General features: G+C 37.4%; 1 protein-coding gene across 5 annotated transcripts in view; it reads left to right on the top strand.

Moving 5' to 3' along the window:
• Nucleotides 1–18,589, top strand: part of NRXN3 (neurexin 3) — a 1,559,665-nt gene that overhangs the window by 579,899 nt on the left and 961,177 nt on the right. For all 5 annotated transcript variants that reach the window (XM_029950481.1, XM_029950474.1, XM_029950480.1 and 2 more), the window contains one exon: nucleotides 17,842–18,045. In XM_029950481.1, the coding sequence (XP_029806341.1) occupies nucleotides 17,842–18,045 (204 nt within the window). The remainder of the gene's footprint in view (nucleotides 1–17,841; nucleotides 18,046–18,589) is intronic.

The raw sequence follows: 18,589 nt of genomic DNA, 5'->3' as shown, positions 1-18,589 counted from the left end.
GCTGACCCTATAAACTCACATCTAAGTTCAGGGGTCCAAAATTGCCAAGATAATTCTGGGGGGAGGAGGAGAGAACAATAACGATAGCAAAAAGACTTGCTCTCCTGGGTGTTAATACATATTTTATACCCAGAGTAATTGGAATGATGTGAACCATTCAGACAGACCTGTGGGGTGGAATGGAGCTCAGGAGCTCTCTCATGCAGTGTCAAAAACCCATCTAGCAGGAAAGCAGGAGAGACCTAATGGAGAACCAGGGGGAGCAGAGGAGGGAGAGAGAGTTGGGGAGAGAGAGGGATGCAAAACTTGAGAGACTATTGAATGCTGAGAATGAACTGAGAGTTGAAGGGGAAGGGGGAGGGGGGGAAAGAGGTGGTGGTGATGGTGGAGGGCACTTATGGGGAAGAGCACTGGGTGTTGTATGGAAAACAATTTGACAATAAAATATTATGGAAAAAAATAAAATAATTTATGTAAATAAAAAATGTTCAAATAAAAAAAAACTGATGCATCTCCAGGTTGATGCTAGAAATTGATGGTTAATGAACAAACCAGTTAGCAAATGGTGCTGGATAATTGGTTATCCTTTTTTTTTTAAAGTTTATTTATTTATTTTGAGATAGAGAGAAAGCATGAGTTCGGGAGGGGCAGAGAGGGAGGGAGGGAGAATCCCAAGCAGGCTCCACACTGTGTCGAGTTCGACGCTGAGCTCAAACCTACAAACCATGAGATTATGACCTGAGCCAAAGTCAGATGCTTAACTGCTGACCCACCCAGGTGCCCCTAATTGGTTAACCTTATGGAAAAGAAAATTAAACTTCACTTTACACCAAACATGAAAATAAATTAAAAGTAGTTAAAAATGTAAATGTAAAACGCAAAACTTTAAAATTTTCAGAAGGAAATAAATGTGAATCACTCCATGACCTGTGGGTGGAGATTTCTTTTAAAAAGCCTAGAAGATGGGTGCCTGGATGGCTCAGTTGGTTGAGAGTCTGACCCTTGATCTCAGCTCAGGTCACGATCTCATAGTTCGTGAGTTTGAGCTCCGCATCGGTCTCTTTGCTGACAGTGTGGAGCCTGCTTGGAATTCTTTCTCTTTCTCTCTCTGCCCCTACCCCACTTATGCACTCTCTCTCTCGCTCTCTCTTGCTGTCTCCCTCTCTCTCAAAAATAAATAAATAATTTTTAAAAAGGATGAAAGCACAGCTCATAAAGAAAATATTGATAAATGTAATCACAATTAAATTTACATGTTATGTTTAAAATAAAACGTGGTTAATAATAGATAAGCTACAGATTGAGAGAAGCTATTGATAGTGAGTGTAATATATAAAGGATTGGTATCATAAGTTGCATAAGGAATTCCTATAAGTCAGTAACAAGAAAAACAAAGACCACCTAACAGGTAAATGAACAAGGGATATGAATAAGCAGATAACTGATGCCAAAGTCAAAATGGATAGTGAACATGTAAAAGAATGTCCAGTCATGCTAGTAATACAATGCAAATGTAAAAGATATTATGCTCTTAACTTCATCCACCTCATTAGCAAAAACTAATAATTCTGATGATACTAAGTGTTGGCAAAGAGGAGGAACAAGGAGGGCCCTCGTGCCCTAAATAGTGGGAGGATAATTAGGGCATCCACTATGGAATGCAGTTGAGCATTGATATTGAGCATGACATTTGGCCTAGCAATTGAATGTCTATGTAAATGCTTTAGAGAAACTTTCAAGTTGACAGTTAGTAAATAGAATGCACATTGGAACACTGCTTGCAATGTTAAGAAAGAAAGAAAGAGAGAAAGAAAGAAAGGAAAGAAGGAAGGAAAAAAGAAAGAAAGAAAGAAAGAAAGAAAAGAAAGAAAGAAAGAAAGAAAGAAAAAGAAAGAAGAAAGAAAGAAAAAGGAAGGAAGGAAGGAAGAAAGGAAGAAAGAAAGAAAGAGTCTAAATAAGTATAAGGTGAATGGTTTATGGTGTTTCTGTACAGCAGAATCCCAACTAGAAGTACGGCAAAATACGTAACACTGTTGGTGAACTTCAAGACCATAATCTTGAATGAAAAAAGCAAATTATGGAATAACATGTGCTGAATGATGCCATTTATGTAAAGTTTATCAACAGGTGAAATAATCCAAAATACTTTATTGTCAAGATCCTCATTTACTGTATAAAGGATATAAAAGCTTGCATAAACATGATGAATGTCCCAGTAAAAGGTTACTTCTGGGAAGAGAGGGGAGCACAGCTCTGGCAAAGGGGGTTACCTGAGCCTGTAATATTCAATATCCTCAAAAGATAATCTGAAACAAATACATCAAAATGTTAAGAAATTAATAAAAGCTAGATTTAGGTACACAGATTTTCATTATTTATTTGTTTAAATGTAAACAAGTACTTTCTGCTCTCAATGGGACTGATTAAAATTGTATATGACCACATAGCATAACTATTTAGACTCTCTGGGGAAATGTCAAAATTGTGAATATAAATTCTGAAATATCAGAGTTCAACTGTAGACATACAAAACAATTAAGGACTTAAGGCAGAAAAATGAAAACAAAACAAAATAAAACCTGTTTGACATGGAGATCAGAAGAGTATATAATCTTCTCTTAACCCCTAAAATCAAACTAGATATTGCCTTTAGCCTTTCAGAAGGATTATCTGTCTATATGAAAACTGCCAGCCTGAAAACCACGCAGGGTGATATAAAGCAAAACAAAACGAAAACCCGCTCGAGTGAAGGGAAAAGAATACTCCACAAAATGGCTGCACCTTCCCAAATACATCCTTCAGCTCCCTAAACAGCTTTTCCATCCTTGACCTTCTCATTGGAAACCTCTTCTAAGCACTTACACACAGCTCTGCAAATGTTAGGGTGACATTTGGACTGGGCTTGCATGATCAGCTCACCCGTCGTTTGGGCTCCCCCAGGGGCCTGCCAAGCTCCAGCACGGCGGTATTAGCCTTGCAGGCCTCACCTCCCAGTGCTAGCAATAACATTTACCAGCTACAGTTTTCTACATCTTCAAATATTTCCTTTGGCCCACGTGACAGTGATCCAGCTCCTCCATAGACTGAGACCTGAAGAGAGTAGTTTAGGGAGAGGAGAGCCCTCCTTTAAGAACTTTTAACATTTACCTTTCATCAAAGATTTTACTTGTGTTTTAATTGGGCTACTCTCTTAGGATTTTGATATGTTTCGGAAAAATTAATTACTAAAATTGCACACGTGTGTGTGTGTGTGTGTGTGTGTGTGGCATACCTTTGATTATTCTCGGTGGAAACTGAAAAAAAAATGTTTCTGGTTGATGAAGAATCAGATCTGAGTGCTCACTGAAATCCTTGGGAATCCCGAGTTAGGAAATTGTACAATTATTAATCATAACTGTAAAAAATAATTTTGGAGCCTTGCCAAGCTAATAGATGCCCAGAACTAAGATAATCAAACTTAAGGAAATCAAGATGGCCTCATTTGTTTGTTGTATCTCAAGTATCTGAATAAATGAATGAATGAATGAATTGATGAGAAATGAATTGAACATCCTTTCACCAGCCTGATGAGTCATGTATTAATATTATCTTTTTTACTAATGAGATGCTGAGGCTAAGAGAGATTAAGTAGCTTGTCCAGTTATAAACCTAGCAATTGTCAGCTTGCTGACTTACTGCTCTTTAGTAATTTGTATTTATAGAGGTACATGTAAATCAGAAATAAGATAACATTGGCAGAAAGAATCAAAGATAAGAACATGGTAGAATTCCAATTAATAAATGTAGAAGGAAAGAGTATAAGACAGAATCACCACTAGGCAAACACCACTAATGTTGCAAATAAAGTTTACTAATGGATACTAAAATTAGTAGGTGAAAAGTTTAGGGAGAAACATGATTTACATAAGCTCAAACTATTTTCCCCAAGATACTTATCAAGTAGTTATCAAGACAGTTATTTAATGGTTAAAAGACCTGGGAGATACCAACTTAGACAAGTAATCAAGAAAACATCACCAGTAACAAGACATGTCAATGTCATGAACTTGATATCATGCACTGGGAAGGACACAAGGGATTCAAAGGAGATTCTTTCTCAAAATGCATAACCTCACTCTAGTCATGAGAAAACATTGAACAAAGTCAGATTGGCAATATTTGGTAAAATATCTGACCAGTACACTTCCAAAGGACATGAAAGACTAGGAAAGAATGAGAAACTGCTATAGACTGGAGAAGACTAAGGAAAAATAGAAATTAATGGGATCCTGGAATAGAAAAAAGAAAGGATATTAGTGGAAAAAGTCATAAAATTTGACTAATAGCTAAAGTTTATTTAAAATGCACCGGGTGTTGTATGGAAACTAGTTTGACAGTAAACTACTTAAAAAAATAAAATGATTACCAATGTTAACTTATGCTATTCACAATACTGTGGTTATGTAACATGTTAGCATTAGGGGAAGTAGGGTGAGAATTATAAGAGAATGCTCCATTTAATCTTTGCAAGTAGGCAAGTAGGTAAGTCTGAAACTAGTTAAGTTTGAAATAAAACATTTCAAACAAAAAACAAAATGACACAAAAAATGAACAGGATATATATTTTCCATTAGATTTTCTTGCAATTTCCATAGAGAACCAAACATAAACTAAAATGAAATGCACACAAAAACTTATCTTGTAGGCACTGCTTATGATGTATGTACACAGTCAATAGAGTGCAGCGACAGAAAGGAGTGGTCATTTTGACTTGGAATGGGTGTGTGGGAAGCCAGGATAGGTTTCATAGAGGTGATACTCAAGGTATTTTGTTCAACCGTCATCTTTTTTCCCCCCCCAAGTATCTACTATTTGCCAGGAACTCTACTCGAAAAGAGCTACATAGTAGTAAACAAAAAGGAAAAGGTGCCTGCTTTCATGGACTTACATTCTAGAAAGAGGAATGAGAAGAACACATGAATAAAAAAAAATCAGATATTGTAAGTGCTGTGATGAAAAATAAATGAGCTAATATGATAGAATAGGCTTGGGGAGAAGGGCAGTTAGATAAGTTGATTGGGGAATATCTTTCTGAGAAGATGATAGTTAAGCTATTTGGGCCTGGGCCTGGATGAGATGGAGCCAGCCATGCAAAAAGATCAGATAGCAGGTAGTTCTGTGCTAAGGAATAGACTGGCTGAATCCCCCAAGGTAAGAACAAATGGGTGTGCTTGTATTTAAGGAAATAAAGGGAGGCCAGTATGCTGGGCTGTGAAGGACAAGGGGAGAATAGTAGATGAGCTATAGGGTGACCAGGTTGGCTTTAGGTCCAAACCACATATTTTTGAGTAAAGGTGGTGCTATTAATAATTATCTCAGGACAACAGAAGCAAAATGGAACTGTTTGGGCCAAACCTAGACATATTGTGTAAGACTTAGAGTCAGGCAAGGAGTTGTATAAATGCATTCTCAATGCATGAAGGAGGCATAGGAGCATATAGCAGGGGAAGAAAGAGATCTCTCTGGCTGCCATGTGGAGGATAGACTATGAAGAGTAACAAATGAAAGTATCAGGGATTGTTAGAAGTCTAGCTGGAACACAGAGGGTGGAGGCTTGAGCAAAAGGCGTAGACATAGAGAAAAAAAGAACTTTCACACTCACAAAGTTTTGAAGGCGAAGTTGAGGAGCCTTGCTTACTGTTATTAAGCATGCCAGGTGGATAGGGAGTGTAGAAGATTCCATACAAAGATAGCAGTGAGAGCAAAGTCCCAGGGACAGGGTATATTCTAAGGGTGAAGGACAAAACTGAAGGGGGCACAGTGGGGTCATGTAAGTAGGCTGGAGATGTGCTCTGGGACCAGATCATCTAAGATTCAAAATATCAGTGCTAGTACATACTGCAGTCATATCAGTGCTGGTACATACTGTGGTGCCATTGAAATCACTTGACTTGAAGGTGACATGATTTGGCTTGCTTTTAGAAAAATGATACTAGCTCAACTATAAGAGGAAATAAAAAGATAAAGGGAAAAGAACCGCCCCCCACTTGAAAACAGAGATACTCTCTGCTAGTTAGAAAAATAAACAAGAAACATTTTGAGGGTGGTATAATAAAGTGAGGGGTGATAAGTGAATTTTTTAGAAGCTGTCCACCCATTCATCAGATAAACCCTTGATTGTCTAACGGTTTACAGTATAATTAAATGTTGACTCAGGGACTGCTCAACAGCATCGTTGAGTCATAAAGAAACTTAAGAGGAAAACTTTAGGGACAAATTAATGTCATGTACCATGTACCTTCCTTCTTCTGCTCCAGTGCTATTCTTGGCCCACTCATTTCTAAGTTTTAGCAATATCTCTCAGACTGGTGTGCCTCACATGCAATTTTGGCAAGCTAAGCATGGTGACAGAGCCAGATAACTTGTTCCCTGTAGACTTATAAACTCATCATCTGTGGGCTGGTAATATAATTTACAGTATACTTTGCCAGCCCTACAAAACAACTTCTGTTTGCCGGGGAATGGGGCCCTGACAAGAAGTGTTTATAGCTTAATTTTAACCATGTTCTCTATTGTTGCTGCAGTAGCAGCCTGTGTATGATGCATCCTAGTCATCTGCCAGACAGCTAGAACATTTTTTTTCTTCTTTTTGGCAAGCTCAGTACAACATCGGGCTTTGCTTAATATCTACCCCTGTATCTGATCACCTTAGGTGGTGGTAGCCATAGCATGCACCTCTGTCTTTTGGGACAAAGGAATTGAGACATTCCTTCTGTAGGATACTCCACAACCATGGCTTACACTTGATGAAATTATCTGATGTCTTACTCTTACAAAGTTCTTATACAATGAGGCTGATGGAAGGCTTGAGAATAGGAAAATCTGAGCCACCCCTGTATATGTAGCCAAATGATGATGATCTTCCTGCTATTTGTTTCTCCTTAGGTATTGCAATAGCTGCTTGCCATTTATATCATCACAGGCTAACAAGGTTACTTGTGTTCAGTCATTACCCCAGATGACTGTAGCTAAAAGTAAAGCTCCATAAAGTAGGAACTTTTGTTTTGTCCATCTCTAGATCTCCAGTCTAGAAAAGTATATGGAAACGTAATAGGTATTCAAAAACAGTGTGTTGAATAACTAAGGCTGACATGGCAAATCTGCCCCAATGATATGGAAATGAATACTATAAATGATGTAATCTCCCAAGAAGATGATGCTCTTCTCTGAGTTGGCTAGGGAGTTGATGAGCTGATGCGTCAGCCTGAGATGTTACATAGGATATAACATTCATCTTAATAATATCTATGAATTGAACAATTATATGGAATTCAATTCCAAGGGTATTTATTAACCTGGTCAACTTTAGATTCTACTGTGATAAATGTAGAATTGTGAAATTTCCCACTGTTCTCTTTTTGCTCATAGTCACATCCACTAGAAGAGAGATCTTTTCATTCATATCCTACGTGCATTGAATTCACTGGTGCTGTCACATTTCTTTGTATTCCCATTCTGTAGCAAACTCTGTTTGAGTGATGTTGGAAATAGCTTATATATATCTCCCACACACATATATACATATATGTAACATTTATGTATATATCACATGTATACACATATAACATGTATATATATCACATATCTATATCTGTGTCTATCACATCATACATACATATAACATATATATATTATATAACAAGAACATTCTGAACTGGTGCCTTAATAGATCTTTAGGTATTATATATGTATGGATCTATTTACCTGTTTCAGAACATTGCTGATTTTGTACAGCTTGATTTTTGAAGAAGGATCCAGAGTAGGAAAGGTCTTTAATATCTGTATAAGAAAAAAAATCAAGGCTTTTAATTATTAACCTCAGTTGCTTCAGTTATAAAATAAAAGGTTTAAATGCAGGTAATTTTTAAGTTTTTTAACTAAATTTTTGTTCAGTTCAGAGAGCATAGTCTCACAACTTCTTTGTTACTTTTTTCTGTTAAAGTGATAGACTGATTATATTTTAATCAGTCTATTGGGCTTAGGGAAATTTATTCATTGTTTGACTTTTCTAGAAAATTTAATTTATATTTCTAGACAATTTGATTTTGGTTCATGTTGAAATAATGACTCAGTCTCTTTTGGAAGAAAATATGTATAAAACTGAGGTTTATTGAAGTAGTACATTGCAGAACAGTTAACAGGGCGAAAGTATATTCTCCTTTGCTGCCCTAGAAAAATTGATTCTCTAATTTTGCCTTGAACAATACTGAAACAGTCACATTCCAGTGAGCACAACTGTGTGCAGAACAGTTCTCTGAGGCTTCAGTCCAGCTATTTGGAAATCAGAACAGCAACAAGTAGCATGGGAAACACAACAAGGACAGGCATGCAGTCAGTCATTAATTATGTTACTATATCAGCTCATGCTATTGTGGAACAATAGTCTAGAGTAAAATAAATCCATTATACAAATCCATTCACTCCTGGTCCATACATGCAGTTAATCATCCTTGTGTGATAGTGCAGACATAAAACTTTATTTAAATTTTAATAACTAGATATCAATAAATGTGAGAGGGCAAATGTATTCTCTGGAGTATTGACAAGAATATATGACAGAGAGAGGCAGCAAGCTTTGGGCAAAAATGAGTCTCCAGAATAGTGTTGTCTGTCTTTCAGAATGGATAGCATAGTTGGACCATAATATCAGGGTCTGTCACTGAACATAACCTGCCCATGACTACTATGAGCGATGCTTATAATCAAAATATTAACAGAAGCTCTAACTCTGTGGTTCTGGAGTGTAATTTCTACCATGGGTAGAGAAAGTCTATGAAGGTAGACCCACTGTCAACCCCATGGTATCCCATGGAATTTGAGAAGAGGAGAAAGAATAATGTCTACTTTATTTTTCTATTTAATCAAAGTAGACTTCATAATGAAGATGGATACTAACAAAGTGCTGTAATTAACACTTCATAATTAGATTCCATTTTACAGTTTTCAGACCTCTTTCAAACATATTTTCTTATATTACTTAAAAATATTATTCAAGATTTACATAAGAAGGAGGGAGGCCAGCAAACGTGTGGCTTTCCCAAGATTGCATGCCCATAAGAAGTGGAACGAGGGTAGAACATGGATCTCCTGACACCTAGGCTCTTTTTACAAATCAGTGCTACCTCTGATATGGGAGTATGTTCACACAAAAGCAGTGGGCTATCTCTAAACACCAGGAAAACTAAAACACATGTGCACTACACACGTAACATTCACTAAGCACTGTTTAATATATTTGGATATTTTCACATTCCTGCTTCAGGTTTCACGATTGTGATGGATTCCTTTTCTTTGCAACTTATTCTCTACCCTTCTCTACTCAGCTTGAACCATGGAAGGTTGTCCTATGGATTACATTATAACAAGCCCCTTTGCCTTCTGTATTCTGGTTGAGTTTGCCCAATGGGAAGCGCACAAGGAGGATGAGAAGGAAGGATGGCAGCAAAGTCTGAATTTTTAATTTCTGTCTCTCTCCCTGTGGAATGACTACCAACTGGCCCTTTGTCCACAGCTCTTGTGAGGCCCTGCTAATAACTCTCTCTCTTCCTCAGAGTTCTGGTAACTCACAGTTCCATTGCTCCATTAGGCCAAAGGTAGTGATGGAGGTCTGCTCTTAATAGCACTGAATACTGCATTACCCCTTGGAAGGTTTATTATGCCCTGTGTATACCTTTGTAAATATGTGCCTTTATTAAACCTTCATAATATGTCATGATTTGAGAGTACTCTTTCCTAGTAGTATCCTGACTGATTCAGCATTATTATTACACATATAGGTGGGGAAACTGCGGCCCAAGAATGTTTCACAGTTAAATAACATGCAGATCTAGGATTCCACCCTATTCTTCTAACTCCAAGCTTATACACTCACTGTGACAGCACATGGACCAAAGATTCTGAAGAGAGGCTGACCCACATGTGTAAATACAGCCATGCACAATAGAACTTTCTTGAATGGACTCAGAAAAAGAACACTTCTCAGAAACATACCACTGTCCTTTATAATATTATATTTTGAAATTTCACAACATGTTTTGCAAGATAGAGCAATGGTGATAGTGTCTGGAAGAAAATTGGGTAAGATTGCATCTGGTCTCTCCCTACACTCTTATGTCTTCCCTGCACTGTCAGAGTTAGCCTACAGAGCAAATCTGACCATGTCACTTCATGTCTAAATCCCTTTTGTATTGACTAAAATCCAAACTTCCTAACTGTGGTTATTTGATCTTTTATATTGGACCCTCTCTATATCCCTTTAGTCTTAACTCTACCACTCTAATCCATATGCTTGAGCCCATAGGGAACCACTGTAGTGGTTCTCACCTGGGAGATATATATATATATATATATATATTATTTTTATCCTCCAACAGGCATTTGGCAATATCTGGAGACATTTTTAGTTGTTGTGACTAAAGGGAATGCGATTGTCACCTAGTGAGTAGAGGGCAGGGCTACTGCTAAACCTTTTAAAAGGCACAAGGCAGCACCGGCAACAAAGAGTTATCTGGTTCACAGTGTCAGTATTGTTACAGTAGAGAAATTCTGTTCTACTTTAGGACTTTGAACTCCCCTTGACTGTTTACCAGATGTTGTGATATATGATTTTATTCCATGCCCTTGTCAACTTGGCCCTGGTACTCATGCTGTTTTACCAGCTAGAATGTCTTCCCGCTTCTTTTTTTATTGTTCACTCTCATACTTGAAGTAAGTTATAACCCTCCTCCCTAACAACTCTAGGCAAACACGAAGACACCTGAGCTGAGTTCCTGCAGTACTCTATTCATTCTTCAGTATGACAATTTACCTGTTTGTGTCTATGTTTCCATCTTACTATAATCTCACTAAAGGCAGCAGCCCTGTTACTCCCTTCCCCCCAATTCAGCAGTGTCTGGCACATATTAGATATAAATCATTGAATGAATGAGCAAATATTTTGCAAGTAGTGGCTATATTTCTCCCAATTAATTGTGTTGTTTAATTTTTATAAATTAAGTTATATTTTTAGTTCAGTACAAAGCATTGCTATGTAAGACAAAGCTGCATGACTTCTTTGAATGAACATTTTCTTAAAAATTATATATCTTATAAAGCAGGATTTCTGTATCCCCTGTTACCCTCCCTTCCTACCTTCCTTATTAATACTAAAAAATATGCATATGTATATACATACCCATTTTCTTAAAGTGAGAAATGTCTATCAAAATTTTTGTCATAGCTTTAGAATGCTCTAGTTGTTTGGGGGAAGAAAAGCCAATATGACGGCATGTAATGGCAGCATTATGTTGAGAATGAAAAGCTAGTTCTTTTCAGCCTTGTCCACAAGAGGGAGGGCATTGCCCTACATCAATTTTGTTGATTCCCCAGAACTGTTGGCTACTGTTGGGTCTGCTTGGAGCTAGAGATTTATGTTATTCCTGCTGTTACAAAATACAGAATTAGAACCTGGCAAGAATTCCTGTATAAATTTGCACACTGTTTAAGATCAGCCCAGTTTGGGTGCAGAGGAAGCAATCTGTGTATTTGGGAGGTTTTGTCAGAATAAAACACACTTAAGGAGTGTGTAAGGCCAATAGCTGCATGAATGAGCAGGAAGATGTCTTGAAGGTACAAAAAGAGAAGAGGGTGGGGGGGTGATTATTTTATGATACTTTGCTTACAGGGTTGGTCATAAGAGTATCAGTGGGAGAGTGGTAGGGAAAAGTTGCTTGCCAGAAAGACCCTCTTTCAATTTAAACAAAAAAGAATGTACGAGTTAAGTAATCATTAGCCTCAAGTATAACTCAGTGTCCTAAGTCTCAAAAAGCAGGAGAAGGATAAATGATTTGGAAACAAAGCCAAGAGGAATGGCCAAACAGGATGAGGCTGCCAACCCTGCCTGTGTTCCTCAGGTATAGTATTGCCTAATGGATAAAAATACTGAAAATTATTCCTGATACTTTTATAGAGGGAAAAGAAAAATATTAAATAGATGTTCTTATCTGGTCTCACCTGAGTGAAGAGTGGTAGAAATGGCAGTGGGAGGGAAATAACTGTAACAGACCCAGACAATGGGACTGAGAATAAAAGGTAAGTCATTAGGGCTAAATGGATAAGAAGTCCTAATGCCTTCCTCTCCACTGCCTTGGGATGCACTCTTTAACCAGATGGGGTGACTTCTATTCCAGGCACTTAACAAGGTTCAGAAAGAGAACATAGGCTTGGCAGCTAAATGAAGGTTACATACAGTCTTGAGTGAGCTCTTCATCACTCCCTTCATTTTGTTCCCATATTTCATTATCTCTCAAGCTACAGAAAATAACTACATAGAACTAAAAATATGAAGCCATTCAACTGTAGATGGCTCTGGGAATCAAGTCCCTGAAACTATGTCTGAACAATTAGAAATTCTGGACAGAGTCATCTGAATATGAACAGGAAAGTCAACGACATGACAATGCAAGTATAAAACAGCAGAAGAAATAAAGTAAAATAAAAACAGAGGAAGTAGTATAGATTAGAAAAGTCTAAGAATTTGATTTAGAAGAAAATGAAGGACCGAAGAATTTCCCATAAGCTATATTCTGTAGCTCATTTGCACTGTAGAATAAGTTAAGAAATTTTAGTGGCACAAGAATTCAAAGAAAAATTTAAAACAAATTAACTTAGTGAAAAGAAGAGGGAGATTATAGATGGAAGGGAGAAAAATGTGAGAACCAAAACAGTGCAGACACATAACTCATTTGACAGAGGGGCAACTTCCAAGTACTAGTCCCTGGCTGAACATGAGGCAAAATCTTACACTCTCTGAACTGTGAAAGAAGTTTCCAATTACACACATCAACAGGGAAAAGATAAAAATTAACTGACTACAGAGACTTAAGGACTCATAAGTGACTTATATTGACCCAGGGACAATACCTGCCAACAATAGGAAGGCAGGCTAAAAGATAAAAATGGGGGGAAATATCTGAGCAGGGAATTCAGAGCTGTCACACTGCCAAGAAAATTTAAATCACAAAATTCAGCCAAGTCATTAAACAGAGAAACAGATGAACAGACAACAAGAACTTAGCCCTGGTGGTGGTGGGTGGAGGAGTGGAGAGCAGTACCTCGCCTAGCTGCAATCCATTATCCAAAATGTCCAGTTTTCATCAGAAAGCTGTGAGACATGCACAGAGATGGAAAAATGTGACTGATACTCAGGAATATATCCTGCAAATGGAAACTGTCTTTCTGGGGCTCCAGAAGTTGTACTTAGCAGACAGCCTCCACAGAAGTTATTATGTTAAATATGTTAAAAGGATTAAGGAAACTATGCTTAAAGAATTAAAGAAAAATACTAATTATTCATCAATTATTATGATGAATTAGTATTATCATTACAGTTATTATTAGTAGAGATACTAATTACACACACATATAATTTTCAACTTCAAAATTTCCATGTAGAGCTTTTATATACACACTATATAAATTTGGAGTTGAGAAGTGCAGTAACCCAAAGAAAAAGTTCACTAGAGAGGCTCAACAATAGATGTGAGTCAGCAGAAGAATCAGCAAACTTGAAGATAGATCAACAGAAATTCTAAGTGTGAAAAGAAGAAAAAAAAGAATGAAGATAAATGAACAGAGTGTCAGAAAACTATGGAGGACTTTTAAATGTCTTAACATATGTAAGATGGGAACACTGGGAGTAAAGGATGGAGAAAGGGATGGAAACAAACTATTCAAAGAATTAATGACTGAAAATTTCCCAAATTTGATGATTAGATCACCACAGCAAAGAAGCTGAATGAACTCTAAGTAGGTTAAATCCAAAGAGATTTACATCCAGACCCATTATATAAAACTGTTGAATACCAAAGACAGAGAGATCTTGGAAGCAGCAAGAGAAAAAATAATGACCCCTGTGTATAAGGGCACTGCAGTGAGACTAGTAGCTGATGTCTCTTGAGAAGCAGTGGAGGCCAAAGACAATAAGACAACATTAAATGTGCTGAGAGAAACACAAGTGTCAGCCAAGATTCCCATACCCAACAGAGCTGTCTTTCAAAAGTGAAGGCAAAATAAAGACATCCCCAGGTAAACTCAGAGAGTTCACTGCTAATATACCTGCCTTATGAGAACTACTAACTGCTTTCATTCTCCAAGCTGGAAGTGACAGCAGACAGTAATTTGAATCTACATGAAAAAACAAAGAGCCCAGTAAAGGTAATTATGTAGGTAATGATAAAAGACAGCATAATTACCCATTTCTTTTTCTTTTTTCTCTTAACTGATTTAAACCACAACTGCATAAAACAGTATCTATAAAATTGCATTGTTGGGCCTATAATGTATGGAATTGTGATATATTTGACAATAAACCACAAATGAATGAAGCTATATTGGAGAAAGGAAATGACACCAGATGGTAACTCGAGTCTGCAAGAAGAAATGAAGAGGGATAGAAATGGCAAATAATAAGCTTAATTAAAAAGAAAAAATCCTCTATAAATATTTTTGAGCTCTCCCTTTTTCTCTTCACTTCTTAAGAAGACATATGTTTTTAAAAAGCAGTCATTATAAGTTTGTAACATAGATAGACATAATGTGAATAACAATAACAAAATAAAAGGAGGGAAGAGTGCTATGGAAGAGTAGAGTGTCTATATCTTACTGGAATTAAGTTGAGTATAAATATGAAGTATATTTTGATAAGATGTATATTGTAAGACCTAGAGCAACCACTTAGAAAGTAGCTTAAAAATATAGTTAATCATTAAAGGAATGAATTTTGTAGGAAATATTCATCTAGGATGAAAGGAGATAGTAAAGGAGCAAAAAGGCACTCAAAATAGGGTAACTGTGTAAGTACCATTGTGTGGGCATCCCATGATGTGGTCTCTTAAAACTCAGTCTAACATGTTTCAGATTGAATAACTTCCCTTATTCAGGCTTTTTTTCTTCCTTCAAATAATTATTCTATTCATGGTGAGTCCTCCTTGTGTTTGAAATCTTTTAAGCAAATTAATAAGAATACTGGAATGGGTATTTTTGGCTGATTCCTATATTAAATTTTCTGCTTCATCACCCTCCCCTTAAAAATATTGGGTTGATAATAGAACGCACTCACAGAGATGCACACGAAGGTATGGATTGAGATATACACTTTATTTGGTACTGTTAGCTGTTTAATTGCATACTCACCTGATGTTTGTTCTCTGAACTACCAATACTGACATAAAGATGCATTCAGTTCTATGTTCTGGCACTACACATATCCAGAGGGTCAAAAGTGACCTTTACTTTTGGATTGTATTTAAGTTGAATACATCAAAACAACCACTTTATGGCTCACTGAATACTCCAACGTCTCTTAAAAAGGAGTGTACCTATGTGTGTAGGGTGAGTATAGTAGAAAGTACATAGTAATAATGATTAATAGTGTGCATAAATTACATAAACACACAAGGCATTGTGAATTTTTATATATAACATATTTAGAAATGGATGTATTATCTATGTTTATATAATTGTATATGTTAATAAATAATATGCAGCTTTAAATAATGACATGTGTATGACACAAACATATACACAAGGACACCACACTCTACCATGAAGATTATAGATGTATTTTTAGTGCGTAGGAACACGGATGTGTTCCTGGCAGAACCCACTGACAATGGGGCAGAATGGTTAAGGTTATAGCCATGAGAATCAAAGTGCTGGTGTTCAGCTCACAGCTCTGCTGTTTGTTAACTCTGTGACCTGGTACCTATAAAATCTAATAATGATATTGTCTTTTTTGTGGTGTTCCTGTAAGCATTGAATGTCTTAGTGCATGTAAAGTTCTAGAAAGCACTAGGCAAACCATAAGTGTTCAGTAAATTTTAGCTATCATCATTGATCTTCTTTTGATTCTGCTCTTCCAGGAAATAAAATAGTTTCTTTCACATCTGGAGCATGTGTTAAATTTAGATTATGTTTCCCATCTAAGAATACATCTTCATAATATGTCTTTTATTGTGATGGTGTCTGCAACTGTCAAACCTTTATTTGTAATCTTAAGAGTTTTCAGATTGTAATATACAGCTATTAGCAGATCTTGGGTATTACCAGGTGGTGGTTGCTTCTCAGGAATGAACAGGTGTATTTATATTGCTTTTAATGGACCTTTTGTATCTTGTATAAATAGGGTGGTGGTATGATGATGATGTAGACTGTTTTGAGTACCTTCCATGTGGTTGGGCTGATCTCTTCCTGAACTGATTTCTTTTATACATAGAAGCCGACGACGTTTGTCTCTTTTGTCCATTGTTACATCCACAACACTTAGAAGAGTGCCAGGTACACAGGATCATAAATGAATGCATTGTGGTACTTCTCAATCTAAAGCCATTCACTTCCTAGTATCTACCCAAGTCCATTGATTTTATTGTAATCTCAAAGAACTCTTCTAAAACTATTTCTCAAAATGTTTGATGCTTTTGTTAAATTTAATAGCTTGTTTTGAGAATTCCCCTTATTTCTTTCCTCTGTGTGTATACAGATGCTATTTTATCTGTGACAAATCTGATGCCATCACCTCTTTCATTATAAACCCCAATCCATCTACCAAGAACATCTCTACCTTTTCTTCTCTACTCACCTGCATGTCACAGTCTCTCCCCGGAATGCCCCTGGCTTTATAGGTACTTCCTGGCTTATTTAACCATTTTTATATTCTAGTACAGTTACTTGCACATGCCATGTCTCCCTTCATAGCAGGGACCTTATTTGTTTCACTTTTGAACCCTCCATAGTACATGTCGGTAGGTAGCAACTATTTGACAACAGCAAATAATTAATGAGGGCCCGCTGAGTGCCAGAAACTGAGCCCGGTGACAGGTTGGCTTCATAGGAATGTGAGTGATACTCTCTGTTTTCTCTAAAAGTATTTGCTAAATAAATGATTGAACAAATTCACATTTTGAGCAGCATGATGTTGTAGAACAGGCCCTGGCCTCGGTATTGGACATACTGGCTTAAAATCCAGGTTGTCTGACTTTGAGATGTTAACATCTGTCTCTAGCATTAAGTGAGATGATAAAATAATAACATAATAATAACATAACATAATGGGGTGGAGTGGGTGGGGGGAGGCTCCTAACCAACGTGCTTGGACTAGAGAAGGCATCAGAGGGGGTAGAGTTTCTTCCTCATAGGTGTGCCGTTTGAATAAAAGTAGAATGCCTGATTCTCAGGATGTCATTAGTTTTTTTGTTGTTTTAGCTCTAGTTCTGTAGATCCTCTTGAAATGGGTGAAGCAAACTCTTCTAGTGCCTGGCCACTAGAGTTGTTACAGGACGAGACCTGGGCTGCTGCTCTTTCCTCTAAGAAGGTCATGGCAAATATCTGTTTGCTATGGTGGTTATAAATTTCTGTTTCCCTTCTATTCTTCATCAGATACTCCCAGGAGTCTAAGTTTTGTTTAATGCATTTTTGTTTTGTCTACTGCACATGGAATTGTTACTATTTTTGGGGGCATTTATACATTTGCAAAACATCTTCACATCCATCATTTCATTTGGCACACTTGCTAAGTCTGTGAACATGGTAGGGGAGGGACAAGTGCTGTTGTATGACTTTTAAAGGCCAATAAGGAAATAGAACCTCAGAGTACAAGTGGTCTGCCCAAGGTCACATAGGTTAAAAGTGGCAGCACTGGAGGCCTATCCAACATGAGTCACCTGACTGCAGATTTGATGTCTTCTCTACCCTACTCTACTTACCCTGGAAGCAAAGAGAAACTCTGATACCCTTTATCCTGACAATCTCCTCCATTCTTCTTTGCAGAGGCGTCCATCTTGAGCTACGATGGCAGCATGTACATGAAGATCGTCATGCCCATGGTCATGCACACTGAGGCAGAGGATGTGTCCTTCCGCTTCATGTCCCAGCGAGCTTATGGGCTGCTGGTGGCTACTACTTCCAGGGATTCTGCGGACACCCTGCGTTTGGAGCTGGATGGGGGGCGTGTCAAGCTCATGGTTAACTTAGGTATCGTATGAAGTACCCTCTGCCACTTTGTTTGGGCTTGTCTACCCTTTCTTTTCTGATTTTCATTGGTTTGATTGAATTCTTTGTTTCTTAAAAGTTAGCTGCTCACCTCTTGTTTAATAGATCAAGGATAAAACCCAACAGCAACAAACACCTTCTTCTTGTTTCTGCATGAGGTTTTGATGTCAATTTCTGGTTTCTGACAGTGGTGGTTCTTTCTTTTTTTTACTAGATTATTTATTTTTTAAGTTTCCTTTCTTGGTTTTTTGGAACCGTTTAGCTTTGTGTAAAACACGCTACTTTGGTCCATCTTTTGATCAGTCACATTGCCATTAAGTCCAACTCCTTGGTCACCACTCAAAACAGTCGAAGCTCAAGACAGAGATAGGACAGCAAATGGAGGCAAATGGAGGTTGGGGTTAGAGAGAACTAAGCTTTGTGAGTAGGATGAGAGCTGCATTGTTCCTTCTCCACAAGGACTATTCAAATGGGGAGATCTGGTAGCACTGGTATCTCTTCATACTTTATCCTAGTGGAGAGAAAA

The sequence above is a fragment of the Suricata suricatta genome, chromosome 9, assembly GCF_006229205.1.
Source record: "Suricata suricatta isolate VVHF042 chromosome 9, meerkat_22Aug2017_6uvM2_HiC, whole genome shotgun sequence".
In the NCBI taxonomy this organism is placed as follows: Eukaryota; Metazoa; Chordata; class Mammalia; order Carnivora; family Herpestidae; genus Suricata; species Suricata suricatta.
This window is presented reverse-complemented; position numbering and strand designations above follow the sequence as displayed.